At 46.9% G+C, this 14,114-nt stretch overlaps 1 protein-coding gene across 3 annotated transcripts in view; it reads right to left on the reverse strand.

Moving 5' to 3' along the window:
- The window catches only part of SH3GLB1 (SH3 domain containing GRB2 like, endophilin B1), a 61,539-nt gene extending 47,425 nt beyond the window's left edge, over positions 1–14,114 (reverse strand). For 2 of the 3 annotated variants that reach the window (XM_073571505.1, XM_073571504.1), the window contains exons 1-2: positions 13,862–14,114; positions 2,372–2,513 (exon numbers count right to left, since the gene is read on the reverse strand). In XM_073571505.1, coding sequence (XP_073427606.1) covers positions 2,372–2,513; positions 13,862–14,068 — 349 coding nt within the window. In that variant the 5' untranslated portion in view covers positions 14,069–14,114. The remainder of the gene's footprint in view (positions 1–2,371; positions 2,514–13,861) is intronic. The other variant, XM_073571506.1, reaches the window with a different exon arrangement.

Genomic DNA, 14,114 nt, shown 5'->3' on the forward strand with positions numbered 1-14,114 from the left:
ATCCTGGTCCCCACGGTGGACTGTAAGTTCCTGGCAAAGTGGCAGGGCCCCTTTGAGATTAAGGAAAGAGTTGGTGAAGTAAACTACAAAGTATACCAGGTGGGTAAACAGAAACCTGAACAGATTTATCATGTAAATCTGATAAAACCCTGGAAAGATCGGTCTGCCTTGTCAGCGGAGCTGGCCCGTCCCGTCTGCTCGCATACCGTACCGGAGGTACGGGTTGCAGAGACTCTCTCGGAGCGACAAAAGACTGAGGTCAGGCAGTTTCTACTTCACAACCAAAAGTTTTTCTCAGAAAAACCAGGGCAGACTACGCTAATGAAACATGACATCGTAACGGAACCTGGTGTCACTGTTCACGTGAAACCCTACAGAATTCTGGAAGCGCGCTGTGAAGCTGTTTCCCGAGAAGTGAATGCAATGTTAGAGTTAGGTGTCATTGAGGAATCGCACAGTGCTTGGTCCAGCCCGATTGTGTTAATTCCTAAACCGGATGGCACAATCCGGTTCTGCAATGACTTCAGGAAACTGAATGCGGTCTCAAAATTTGATGCCTACCCTATGCCCCGGGTCGACGAGTTAATAGATCGGTTAGGTAAAGCCCGATATATTACGACCCTAGACCTAACAAAGGGGTATTGGCAGATCCCTCTGGCGGAGGCTGCCAGAGAAAAGACGGCATTTGCTACGCCGGAAGGTCTATTTCAGTATGTGTATATGCCGTTTGGACTGCACGGAGCACCGGCGACCTTCCAGAGACAGATGGATCGAGTCCTGAGGCCACATAGGCAGTACGCTTCGGCCTATTTGGATGACATTGTCATTTACAGCTTGGACTGGGAGACTCATCTCCAGAAAGTACAAGCTGTGATTGACAACCTGTGGGAGGCAGGTCTAACCGCGAACCCCAAGAAATGTCATATCGGGCTGGAAGAAGCCCGGTATTTGGGGTATGTAATTGGGAGGGGTGTTGTTAAACCCCAGCTCGATAAGATTCAGGCGGTTCAGGACTGGCCGCAACCTGTCAACAAGAAGCAGGTGCAAGCCTTTCTGGGGATCGCCGGCTATTATCGCCAGTTCATACCCAATTTTGCAGCCATCACTACCCCCCTGACGGATCTTACAAAAGGGAAAGACTCCGTCATGATTGAATGGAGTTTAGCGGCTGAAGCAGCCTTCCATAGCCTAAAACGGGCACTTTGCTCTCAGCCCGTACTGGTGATTCCGGACTTCCGCAGCGAGTTTGTGGTACAAATGGATGCCTCTGATACCGGTATCGGGGCCGTACTCTCACAAGTGAGGGACGGAGTGGAACACCCAGTCCTCTATCTCAGCAGGAAGCTGAATAAACACGAGCAAAGGTATGCAGTCGTAGAAAAAGAGTGCCTCGCCATTAAATGGGCTCTAGAGGCCCTCAAATATTACCTGGTGGGCAGAAAGTTCAGGCTGATCACTGACCATGCCCCTCTCAAGTGGATGCACTTGAACAAGTAACGGAATAGCCGGGTGACCCGGTGGTTCCTTGCCCTGCAGGCCTACACTTACGGTGGAGCACCGCCCAGGGGTACAGATGGGGAATGCAGATGCCCTGTCCCAAGTGCACTGTTTGGCGGGTGTCATTGCTCGACCGGAGTGGTCTGAGCAGAGGGGGGGGGGGGGGGGATATGTGAGAATCATGTGGGAATAGTGGATGAGGGCAGGCATATCTCGCCCAGATTCCTTTCCTATGTGGCCTAGTCTGGTCAGTATCGCACCTGCTTACTAATGAATAATGGGAGGTGGATATAAAAGGATGCCAGGTGGTTGTGTGAGTGTCTCAGCCTGGGAACACAGAGAGCCTGTCTGTGTGAGAGACACACGTGAGTGAAAGCAGTGCCCACTGCAACTGTGGTTTGGCTGGACGGGAGAAGCCTGCCAGTTGGTAGTTAGGTTGTACTTTGTTTAGTTAGTGCCGGACAGGCAAGGATTTGTTTTATGTTTTATTTCTTTATGCATTGCTTTCACCATTAATAAACCTGACCCAGTGTCAGTTATACCCGAATCCCAGCTCTGCGCCTGAGTTTCATGCTGAACGCACGTGACCTTTGACCCCAGCAAAGGCGATCCCGGAGTGTTTTATCACAATAGTTATTGAGCCATTTGTAAAGCGGGTGATGTGGCACCAATGCTGTAAGTCTGCTATATCAGCCGCTTAATACCTGTATACCCCCAAACACTGCTATTTATACTATGGGTACTCGCCAAGGCTGTCTGGAGAAAACAAAAAAAATACAATTTTTGCATCAGAAATGTGATTTGAAGGAGGGTGCCTTGAACATCTCTATATTCTTTTCTGAATGTAATCCACTAGTGATGGCAGAGGTCTTACTTGGATTTGGCTGTAATAACACTTCTGTTTGCTTCATAATTTTCTCGGTCCATTGCTTGGTGGATTCCGCTTTGCCCAGAAGGTTCTCGAGGTGAGCATCCAACTCTGTCTTCTCTGCCTGGCCGAGCTTCTCTTCTGTAAACTGTGGGAGCACAGAAGGTGAGAATGAGCGAGTGTCTACAGAAATACCAGTCATAATAATGGGCGATTCATGCAGTACGAGTCATCACTGGGGCGTCCCATCCCTTCTACCATAACAAGCAGTTACAGATAATGCATTATTAGCCTAGTGCACAATACTAAAGAACCATATACAGTCACATGGACATGAGCCTGCCCAATCCTTCCATGCCACCCTGATATCATCTGTCGGGGGAGAGAAGGTAGGCTCCTGTGCACAGGATACAGATCAGGTGACTTCTCTAGTGTGTACGGGGCCGGACGTTTGCTTATAAATGGACATAACTGTAGGTCATCAGTAAACTCCATTTTAGGCATCGGGACTTTACATGTCATGCTGTAAATTATGAGAGCAGATACTACAGCAGCATGCTGAAGCTTATGATAACTTTTTGCACCCTTCAATCAGGAGTAAGGGAACATGAGCAGTACATGTCAGTCATTTTTTTCCAAGGCTGCGGTTTCCTGAAGGCTGGTTACACACACCCCAATTCCTAAATGCTCAAATATTCTACAAATCCATCAGAGAACATGCTCCCGAGTGTCATCTCTGCTCTCACCCCCTTCTTGCAGTGTTAGGGCTCATATGCTGATGTCTGTGGATCTGTCCCATCACGGACGGCAATGCATGGACTGGACGCCGGTCTCCAAACCTGAGCGTGACAGTCTCATTAGGAAGATGTCAAGCCCCAGTCAGGAACTCCCTCCCAGTTGGCTTTGCCGATGGTGATCCCATCTGCACAAGGTCTTAGGGGTAGCCGCACGAATGGGGATGTACACAAGTCTCCAGAAGGGTGAAACGATCTACAGTCTCAAGAAGGGCAAAGAAAACAGGCTATAGAAGAGGAGAGGACAAACAAAATTTTGCTAAAATATTGTTTTTAGTGTGTAAAAATGGCAAAGAATAAAAAACAAACAAAAGAAACAAAATCTGGCATCACTATAATTGTACCAAACAAATCTGTCTTATCACTTTCTGTTGTGGGTTTCGCCTGAATCGCATTTTTGTGGGATTTACATGGAAACACAGAGTAGAACAAGCATGTGATCCAGCTTTATTCTGGAAGAGACTGAAAAGTATTACGTACCCCGAAATGTTACCAATATAAGCCTCCAATTTATACGGCACAAAACCAGCCACCAGTCAGGTCTGTCACTGGAACTATAAGGTGTTCCCCCCGTTATTGGTAGAACAAAGGCTCTGGAAAAGCGACATAGCTCTCCAAAATAAAAAGTGAAATCCGCGCTCCCAAAACCAAATACTCCCTCCTTCAGAGCCCCCCTGCGACTAAACCACAGTAAGCGGCCATTATTGTAGTGGGGAGTGCGGACTTCAATTACAGGGTGTGTGTCACTAGAAGCACAAACTTGGCACAGTGTTTAGGGGGTACGGTACAATATATGGGGGCTCTACACTGTCAGATTTGAAATTCTCCAGAAAGAAACAAACAAATCTGGCACGGATGTTACAAAATAGTCACTTCAGCAGTAGATGAAAGGTGAAGTTTTTATAATGGGGTCACTTTTCTGCTGTTTCAGCACCTTTGAGGCTCCTCAAATGTCGCCCGCAAACTATTCTACCAAAATCTGTACTCCAAAAGCCAAATAGCGCTCCTTCCTTCTCAGCCCCACATATGACCTAACAGTAATTTCTGATGACATGTGGGGCAGCACCACATTCTGGAGAAATTGCGCAATAAATTGTGGGGTCCAGTTTCACCTATTAACCCTTGAGTACCTGACAAATTTGCAGCAAATACAATAAATGCATTTTTTCCACATCTCAGTGTAATAGGATTCTGTGAGGCACCTATGGGTTCAAAATCCTAACTACACCCCTAGATGAATTCCTTGAGGGGTGTAGATTCCAATATGGGATCACTTGTGTTTTTTTTCCGTGTGTTTAAGCACAGCAGAGGCTTTCCAAATGAGACATGACTCACACAGACCTTTTCATCAAAGTCTGCCACTCTTTCCTTATCGAGCCCTGCTGTGCACCCAAAGTTCCCTACAGGGTCTAGTTTCTAAAATGGGGTCACTAAGGCCATGTGCACACGTTGCGGATTCTGCTGTGGATCCGCAGCGTTTTAGGCTCTACGGGTCCGCAGCAGATTTAGGTGCGTTGTACAGTACCATTGTTTTCAATGGTAAACTGAAAAACGCTGTGCACATGCTGCGGAATTTTCCACATGGATTTGCTGCGGGTTCAAATCCACAGCATGTCAATTTTGTGCGGAATCCGCAGCGGTTTCACACCTCCATTGTAGACGTGTGAAACCGCAGGCTAATCCGCAGGTCTTTTGACCTGCAGATTTTCCCAAATCCGCACGGACAAATCCGCAGCACCTAAAACTACGTGTGCACATAGCCTTATGGTTGTTTTCCAATGTTTAGGCACATCAGGGGGGTCTCCAAACAAGATATGGTGTCAGCTCACGATTCCAGCTGTTTTGCGTTCAAAAAGTGCCCCTTCCCTGCCGTGTACCCTGTGGTTTTCTCCCCATATATGGTGGCATCAGCGTATTCACAAAAAATTGCACAACACATTTTAGAGTCCATTTCTCCTGTTATCCTCGTGAAAAATAAAGTTGGAGCTAAACTAAAATTTCTGTGAAGTAAAATGTTCATTTTTTTCCTTCCACATTGCTTTAGTTCTTGTGAAGCACCGGAAGGGTTAATAAACTTCTTGAATGTGAGATTGAGGACTATGAGGGGTGCAGTTTTGGGTATTTTCTGTCACATAGGCACCCAATGTCACTTCAAATGTGAGGTGGTCCCTAAAAATTGGTTTTGTAAATGGTGCTGGAAAAAATGAGAAATTGCTGATCAAATTTTAACATCTGAACAAAGCAAAAAAAAAAAAAAAAAAAGAACTATTTTGGGTAACATCTGTGATTTAAGGGTTAAAGAATTAAAAATCTGAAAATTGTGAAATCTTCAAAAATTTGCCAAATTTCCAATATTTTCACAAATAAACGCAAGTCATTTCAAACGAATGTTACCATTATTATGAAGCACAGTATGTCACGAAAAAAAAAATGCTCTCTAAATCACTGGAATCTGTTGAAGTGTTCCATAGTTAATACTAGAAAGTGACAGTGGTCAGTTTTCAGAAATTTGGCCTGATCGTTAAGGTCAAAATTGGATAGGGGTTGAACAGGTTTTGGTAAACAGCATAAATGCCAAAACTCGTGCCACTGTCCAAATATTTCTGGACCCAACTATGTCTGCTATGTACTTTACCTGCACAAACTTTTCTGTCCTGTGTGGATTTACGGCAGGAGTCAGGGCCCCACACTATGTACCTGTCTCTTTTGGGTATGTCTGCCGAGTAAGCACTTATTTGTATCTAGCTTTTCAATTCACCTTCCTACTCCTTCACCATGTTTACATATGCCCTCACAGTGTTTGCTCCTTTAATCCTCACTCTCCTTTGCCATCCCCAGACCCCAGCAGCCTCTAACCAAAGAATCATCTCGCCTTCCCTCTTTCCTCCACATCTGACCTCCTCAACCTCAAATGTGTCCTAATGAAACCTAAAACAAGCTGCCCACTCCCCTTCTCCCATCTGCTCTCCCTTTCTCTGCTTCTCCTCACTACTGGCGACATATCTCCCAATCCTGGACCCCCACAGCTCATAATCCCCATTACTACCCCTTCCTACCGCTCCCTATCTAATAAAAACTACGGCAATCTTTCCAACTTAAAACCTGTGCCATTGACACTCAACCCCCTGCTCCTTCTCTCTGGAGCACTTTGGAATGCCCGCTCCATCTGCAATAAGCTTCATGCGACTCATGACCTCTTTCTCTCTCGTAATCTTGCCTTTCTCAGCCTCACAGAAACCTGGCTGACACCCTCTGACACAGCCTCCCCTGCTGCGCTGTGTTACAGCGGCCTCCACTTCACCCACACTCCTCGCCCTGGCAACAGACATGGTGGAGGAGTGGGTCTTCTCCTTTCTTCCAACTGCAACTTTAACCCAATCCCACCTCTTCCCTCCCTTGTCCTCCCCTCTTTTGAAGTCCACTCTGTCCGCATCTACTCTCCCTCCACCCCCCAAGTGGCCGTCATATACCAACCTCCAGGCAAGACCACTGCCTTCATTGACCAATTCTCAACCTGGCTTCATTTTCTTTCAACTGACATTCCCACTATCATCATGGGTGACTTCAACATCCCCACTGATACCCTTCATTCAGCAGCCTTAAAACTCCTGTCCCTTACTTCATCCTTTGGACTTACTCAGTGGTCCTCCTAAGCCACCCACACACTAGACCTGGTCTTCACCCATCTCTGCTCCCTATCTAACTTCACTACCTCCCCTCTCCCTCTGACCACCATCTACTCACTTTCTCATCCCTTCCCTCCTCTGCTGGCACCCATGTCCAGCAACATGCGCACCCCCGTAGAAACCTTGCACACCTAGACACCCACGCGCTCTCTGACTATTCTACCACTGGCATCCATATCGTCACTCCAAGACACAGACAGTGCCACTCTCACATCAGCTATTGACAGTCGCCCCTCTCATTCATGGCAGAATGCGACGTACCAACAGGCAACCCTGGCACAATAACACCACTAAAAAGCTCCGGCAAGTGTCCAGGATTGCAGAGCGGCGCTGGAAGAAAATTCGCAAGCTGACTTCACTGCATTCAAACAGGCAATACTCTCATTCAAATCTGCCCTAACCTCTGCTAAACAGGTCTACTTCACAACCCTCGTATCTTCCCTATCCTACAATCGCAAACAGTTATTCAAAACTTTCAATTCACTCCTCTGTCCAACACTGCTCCCTCCAACCTCCCTCATCTCTGCTGAGGACTTTGCCACACACTTCAAAAATAAGATCGACCAAACAAGGCAAGTCTTCATTGTTCAGCCACCACAACCCCTTTGTATACTAGACCAATGCCCAAACCCCATAACCTCCCTCTCCAACATCACTGAAGGGGAGCTTAATCGCCTCTTCTCCAAATCGCACCACACAGCCTGTGCACTTGACCCCATCCCACCTCCTCCCTAACCTCACCACTTATCCCATCCCTAACCCACCTCTTCAACCTATCGCTAACGTCCGGTACCTTCCCTTCTGCTTTTAAACATGCCACAATAACGCCTATCCTTAAAAAGCCAGCCCTCAACCAAACCGCTATGTCCAGCTATCGCCCAATATCACTGCTCCCATTCGCTTCCAAACTACTGGAGCTGCACGTCCACGCTGAACTTTCCTCCCACCTCTCATCTAACTTGCTCTTTGACAATCTACAATCTGGTTTCTGCCCCCATCACTCCACTGAGACAGCCCTGACCAAAATTACTAACGACATACTTACAGCCAAAGCAGACGGACAATACTCTATACTCCTGCTTCTAGACCTGTCCTCTGCTTTCGACACAGTTGACCACTTGCCCCTACTACAGATCCTCTCCTCCTTTGGCATCAAAGACTTCGCCCTATCCTGGATCTCCTCATACATTTCAAACCACACATTCAGTGTCTCCCACTCCCACACTACCTCCTCATCCCACCCTCTCTCTGTTGGAGTCCCCCAAGGCTCTGTTCTAGGACCCCTACTCTTCTCAATTTATACCCTTGGCCCGGGTCAACTCAAAGTCCCATGGATTCCAGTACCACCTTTATGCTGACGACACTCAGATCTTCCTCTCTGGCCCAGACGTCACCTCTCTGCTGTCCAGAATCCTGGAGTGTATCAGCCATATCCTCCTCCTCAAGCTCAATGTGGACAAATCTGAACTCATCTTTTCTCCATCTCACAGATCTTCCTTACCCGACCTAGCTATAACAATTAATGACATCACACTTTCCCCAGTACCGGAAGTCCGCTGCCTCGGAGTAACTTTTGACTCTGCCCTGTCCTTCAAACCGCACATCCAAGCTCTACCTCCTGTCGCCTCCAGCTCAAAAATATTTCCAGAATCAGTCCTTTCCTCAACCCTCAATCTACTAATATGCTTGTGCACACCCTCATCATCTCCCGCCTCGACTACTGCAACATCCTTTTCTGTGGTCTCCCTGCCAACACCCTCACACCTCTCCAGTCCATCCTTAACTCTGCTGCCCGACTAAATCATCTCTCTCCTCGCTACTCCTCCACTTCTCCCCTCTGCAAATCTCTTCACTGGCTCCCATTCCCTCAGCGTATCCAGTTCAAATGACTAATACTGACCTACAAGGCCATCTATAACCTGTCTCCTCCATATGTCTCTGAACTAATCTCCCAATACCTTCCCTCACGTAATCTCCGGTCATCCCAAGACCTCCTTCTCTCCTCCACACTTATTTGCTCCTCACGCAACCGCCTCCAGGACTTCTCCCGAACAGCCCCCATCCTCTGGAATTCTTTGCCCCAACATGTCCGACTATCAGCCACATTCGGATCCTTCAGACAGAACCTGAAAACCCACTTCAAGAAAGCCTACAGCCCGCAATGATCCCCACTGCCTCCTCACCACAACCAACACCGGAGCTGCTGCAACCCATCAACCTATTGTCTCTTTCCCCAACATCCTGTAGCATGTAAGCCCAAGAGGGCAGGGTCCTCTCCCCTCTGTATCAGTCTGTCATTGTAAGTTTGTTTACTGTAAGTGACATCTGTAATTTGTATGTAACCCATGTACAGCACCTTGGAATCAATGGCGCTATATAAATAAGTAATAATTTACTCTTCGATCTTTGCCAGATCTGTTGTTTTCAGTAAAGTTGAAGCTTCATATTAAGAACCAGACTCGAAGTTAATTTCAAGGAGAAGACCCATAATATCTGACGTTATGTGTGAAATCCGGCATTATGAATAGCTGTGCTTGTTCTCAGGCATTTCCCCATTGGGAGCACATGACACACAAAACACATGTACATCTGAGAGCCCAGTCCACAATCCAAGGTTTATTAACTGCACATGTCTCATTATTACATCCTAGTGCTACAAACACTACACAATGGAAAAAAGCATGACACGCCAAGCTTAATAGTCAAGAAGCTACTAAAAGAGATAGCTGCTGACAGTCAATATTATAAGATTCTCAGGACAAACTGTGTTGTTCAGCTAAATCTACTTATTGTACCAAATATTACCCTAAACCTAAAGGGTTCAGCAGAGAAATCCCTGAGCTGGAGAGGATTAGCAAACAGTAGATCTGTCAGGACCACAATCTCATGGCCATTGGCTGGGGTACGGCAATACAATTCCATGTCTGCCTGTTACTAGGATTGTTTTGCTTGATTTCTGCTTTCACTTTGCCTAGGCAAATCCCTTTACCCCACTGATCTCACCTCCCTCCAAAACAAAGCTGTATGTTCTTTCCCTCTACAATAAGTCCCTACCATTCCTCTTGATCTCCAGTGTCACCAACTCAGCTCGGTTTTCTTTTAGAAGATTATGCATAGCAATTCCCAGGTGACAACATCATTGCTTTGGTTTCAGTGCAATTTTGTGATCAAACATCGTACGAAGGAAAAAAAAAAAAAAAAAAAAGCAAAAAGACACAGATCGTACTGTCTGTCTCTCCCTGCAAATGATTAATGCACAGGTGGACTGTCACTTATAAAGAGAGGTAGCAGGCAGCACTATCGCCCGTTTTCTCCCTCCTTGTACATTGTATAATCACAGGTAGTACTACACCCTGGTCAAAGCAGCAGCGAGCATCATGACGGAATTACAGGTCATCGCCATCCATCTTTCCAATACCACATCAATGTATCAATAAAGAAGTGAAATTACAATACCCATGTGATAAGAGCAGAAGTCGCCAGCCCTCCAACGCCATAGTAATGTATGCAATGTAACTTTTCCACTGCGGCTCCGTCATACAGTTCAAAATCATAGATCTCCAATAAAGCATAAGTTCTGTTTTTCCCCCTCGTCCCTTACCTTTTTCTCATCCCCCGCCTTCCCCCCCTATTAATGTCCAGCTGTGAAACACTTTTGTCATTACTGTATGGTTTTAAAATTTGTCAATAAAAATATTGGAAAAGAAAATCATAGATCTGCAGCCTCGCTCAAGGTACACTTCCCAGAAGTCTCTAGATGAAGCTTTGTAAAGTCCCATCCAAATGCTTGTACCGCAATATGCAGCCGATATATCCGGAAAATTGAAAGGCAAAATCCACCGAGTATACGCCACATATCCAAAATTATAATAACTGCACAGTTTAAGGCCACGTTCACACGTTCAGTATTTTACGCCAAAATTAGGACTGGGTGTTAAATACAGAAATGGCGATGTGTTTCTATTATACTTTTCCGCCGATTGCTTCACTCCTGGTTTTGGCTTATGAATACCGATGCTGACCAAATACTGAATGTGTGAACAGGGCTTTACAGGGATATTCACATCCAAGGATGTGTAATCAGTGAAGGAGGAATGACATATCACTTTATATACCCAACCTATGCATACCCCACCTATGGAAGGTAAAGGGTTTTCTTGACGCCGCTGTCAGATGAATGGAGCACTATTCATTTAATGAGATGTGCACTTCGCAATACAGTGTCGAACTGCCATTTGTTGGTCACTACTACAAAGGTCACACGTCCCCCATAGCCGGGAAAGCAAGTATGTAGACCACCAGAGAAGCAGTGGAAAAGGTGCAGAGGGGGATCAGTAAGAAGCATAGACTTATTTCAGATTTAGATAAACATTTTAAAGAGGGATTTTTGGTACTTTAATATCTCTGACCTATTTATCCTTAGGGTCGTTTGTGATCCGACTCCCACAAAGCCCTGGAGGAGGCCGCAGCACCATTCAAGGCCACAATATATTGCACAGTCATGTGCCAAGTCTGATGTGCCATTAGCCCTTCAATCAAACGATTAGGGATGCCAGTTGTCGGACCCTCACCAATCTGATATTACCTAAAGTCACAAATTATCACATACTCAAAGTCCCAGGGATGCTCTGACAAATCCCATTGGCAGCGTAATTCTAGATTATTCCCCCATCTCACGTGACACCCCCCAACGGACCTATCCATTAAAGTAAACAGCTGCCCACTCTCTACAGTCCCACAAGCTCGCTGCTGTGTTATCCTTGACACTGATCTCTCTTTCAAACCACATATCCAAGCCCTTTCCACTTCCTGCCGACTTCAACTCAAAAATATTTCGAGGATCCGTACATTCCTCAACCAAGAATCTGCAAAAACCCCTAGTCCATGCCCTCATCTCCCGCCTTGACTACTGCAACCTCCTGCTCTGTGGCCTCCCCTCTAACACTCTCGCACCCCTCCAATCTATTCTAAATTCTGCTGCCCGACTAATCCACCTGTCCCCCCCGCTACTCCCCAGCTTCTCCCCTCTGTCAATCCCTGCACTGGCTCCCCATTACCCAAAAACTCCAGTTCAAAACCCTAACCATGACATACAAAGCCATCCACAACCTGAGTCCTCCGTACATCTGTGACCTCGTCTCCCGGTACTTACCTGCACACAACCTCCGATCCTCACAAGATCTCCATCTGTACTCCCCTCTTATCTCTTCTTCCCACAATCGCATACAAGATTTCTCCCGTCCATCCCCCCTACTCTGGAACTCTGTACCACAACATATCAGACTCTCGCCTACCATGGAAACCTTCAAAAAGAACTTGAAGACCTACCTCTTCCAACAAGCCTACAACCTGCAGTAACCACCGATCCACCAAACCACTGAACGACCAGTTCTACCCTCGCCTACTGTATCCTCAACCACTCCTTGCTGATTGTGAGCCCTCGCGGGCAGGGTCCTCTCTCATTCTGTACCAGTTGTGACTTGTGTTTAAAATTACTGTACTTGTATGTATTATGTACACCCCTCCTCACATGTAAAGGGCCATGGAATAAATGGCGCTATAATAAATAATACCAGATCAGCCGGGCTGACATGTTGTGGGGTTATGACATCACTGTAGGAAAAAAAAAATATATCTTTGTACCATGTTAGCCAATAGATAGAGAGTAACATTTGAGAGTCCTCAGTGGTTGATAGCTTTTAATGGCCAGCTGAAAAGATGGTGACAAATAGCAGCTTTCCAGATTACTCCAGTCTCATCATCAGGCATAGAACAAAATCTGAAGAGTCACATATTTATAAACAGGACATAGAATAGTGCAGGAAATAATACAAGAGATGTGAAGCGGAACTATCAATATTGGAAGGAGAAAGAACAAAAACTTAGAACAAGAATGAATTCTGACTGCAACACAAAGTTAAAGAGCAAAAAAAAAAAAAACACAGATCAAACATTTTTTGCAGCCCTGACCACACATCATGGACATGAACTTGCTGGTATTCAAAGGCAACTTCACATAACAGAGAGACACAAAAGTCTGTCTTTTTATATCAATGTGCTTCTCAGACCATCTCAGGGAATGGCAGCCCTGGACCAGACCGCCATCAGGGGCAATAACACTTTGATCACGCTCCCTATCTATGATCTGCACCAGTATTTATTGCCACAACTGTTTCTCGGTCCCACGTCGATTGAAACGTTAAGCAAATCTTTCTTCAAGTCTCATGCGACGCTTCAGATTTTGCGCTCTACTGAGGCGGATGAAGAGACCGGAGTAGTCTCGGAAGCTGCTACTTGTTATCATCCTTGCAGTTAGCCAGTGAAAGACATCAACCACTGAGGACATCATTATATTCAGTCTGAATACCCGGAGTCAGCTAAAGGCCAGAGTCATCTGGAAGACGGGCAGACAGACAGAAAACCTGGGTGATGGCACTAGTGTTAACTTCTGATACAGGTCACCATGGTTACCGGGGGTGTACATGTTGTCAGACATCGCTACACAATGGGGGTACAGGCAGTGCTGGGGTTAAGACCCCACAGGTGCCAGAGCCTGGGGCCCACTCAGCCCTTGCTTCAGCATGCACAGAGGGTGGCTGCGCGCAGTATACATGAAGGCGGCTTGGGAGTGGATTGCAGCTGCGGTACACGCGCTGACTAATGCGGTTTAACCTCTTAAATGCCACCGTTTGGCTCCTAGATCCTGGGGTCAAGCCCAAAAGAAAGTGAAGCCGTCCCTTCTGAGGAGCGAGCGGGCACGGATGAGGCGTTATCTGAGCACGCTCAGGGGGGGATAACCGAGGGTCTTTGGGGTGCTCAAAAAAGACGTTCAGCTGTTTGACAGTAGCAACTCATGCAGGGCTTGTCTAACAGTGGCGAGACATAGGCCAGAGTCGCTGGGTCAGCACCGAGCATGCTCAGATAACACCTCACCCCAGCACGCTGCCCATCACTAAGGACAGAGGCAGCAGCGGGCGCCCCCATGTGGGCTCTCACGGTCCTGGCTCTCCCCGTACCTGCACCGCCCGGCTCAGGAAGGTGCCGGCATCGGCCGCCAGCTTCTTCACGTTGAAGTCCATGTTGACGTTGGCACGGGGGACAGAGACTTCAGGCTGAGCAGCAGATAAGGCAGGAGGCTCCGCCCGCAGCTCGGGGCTGTCACACTCAGGGCGGCACCAGCAGCCGCACACGGCACGTGACCGGAAGTGAGCGCGCTGCGTCATACCATAGAGAAGCGGCGAGACGTACGGCGTGCCGTGTGTGTGACTG

Source organism: Dendrobates tinctorius, unplaced genomic scaffold, assembly GCF_039654945.1.
Source record: "Dendrobates tinctorius isolate UK_male_01 unplaced genomic scaffold, ASM3965494v1 ptg000029l, whole genome shotgun sequence".
Lineage (NCBI taxonomy): Eukaryota > Metazoa > Chordata > Amphibia > Anura > Dendrobatidae > Dendrobates > Dendrobates tinctorius.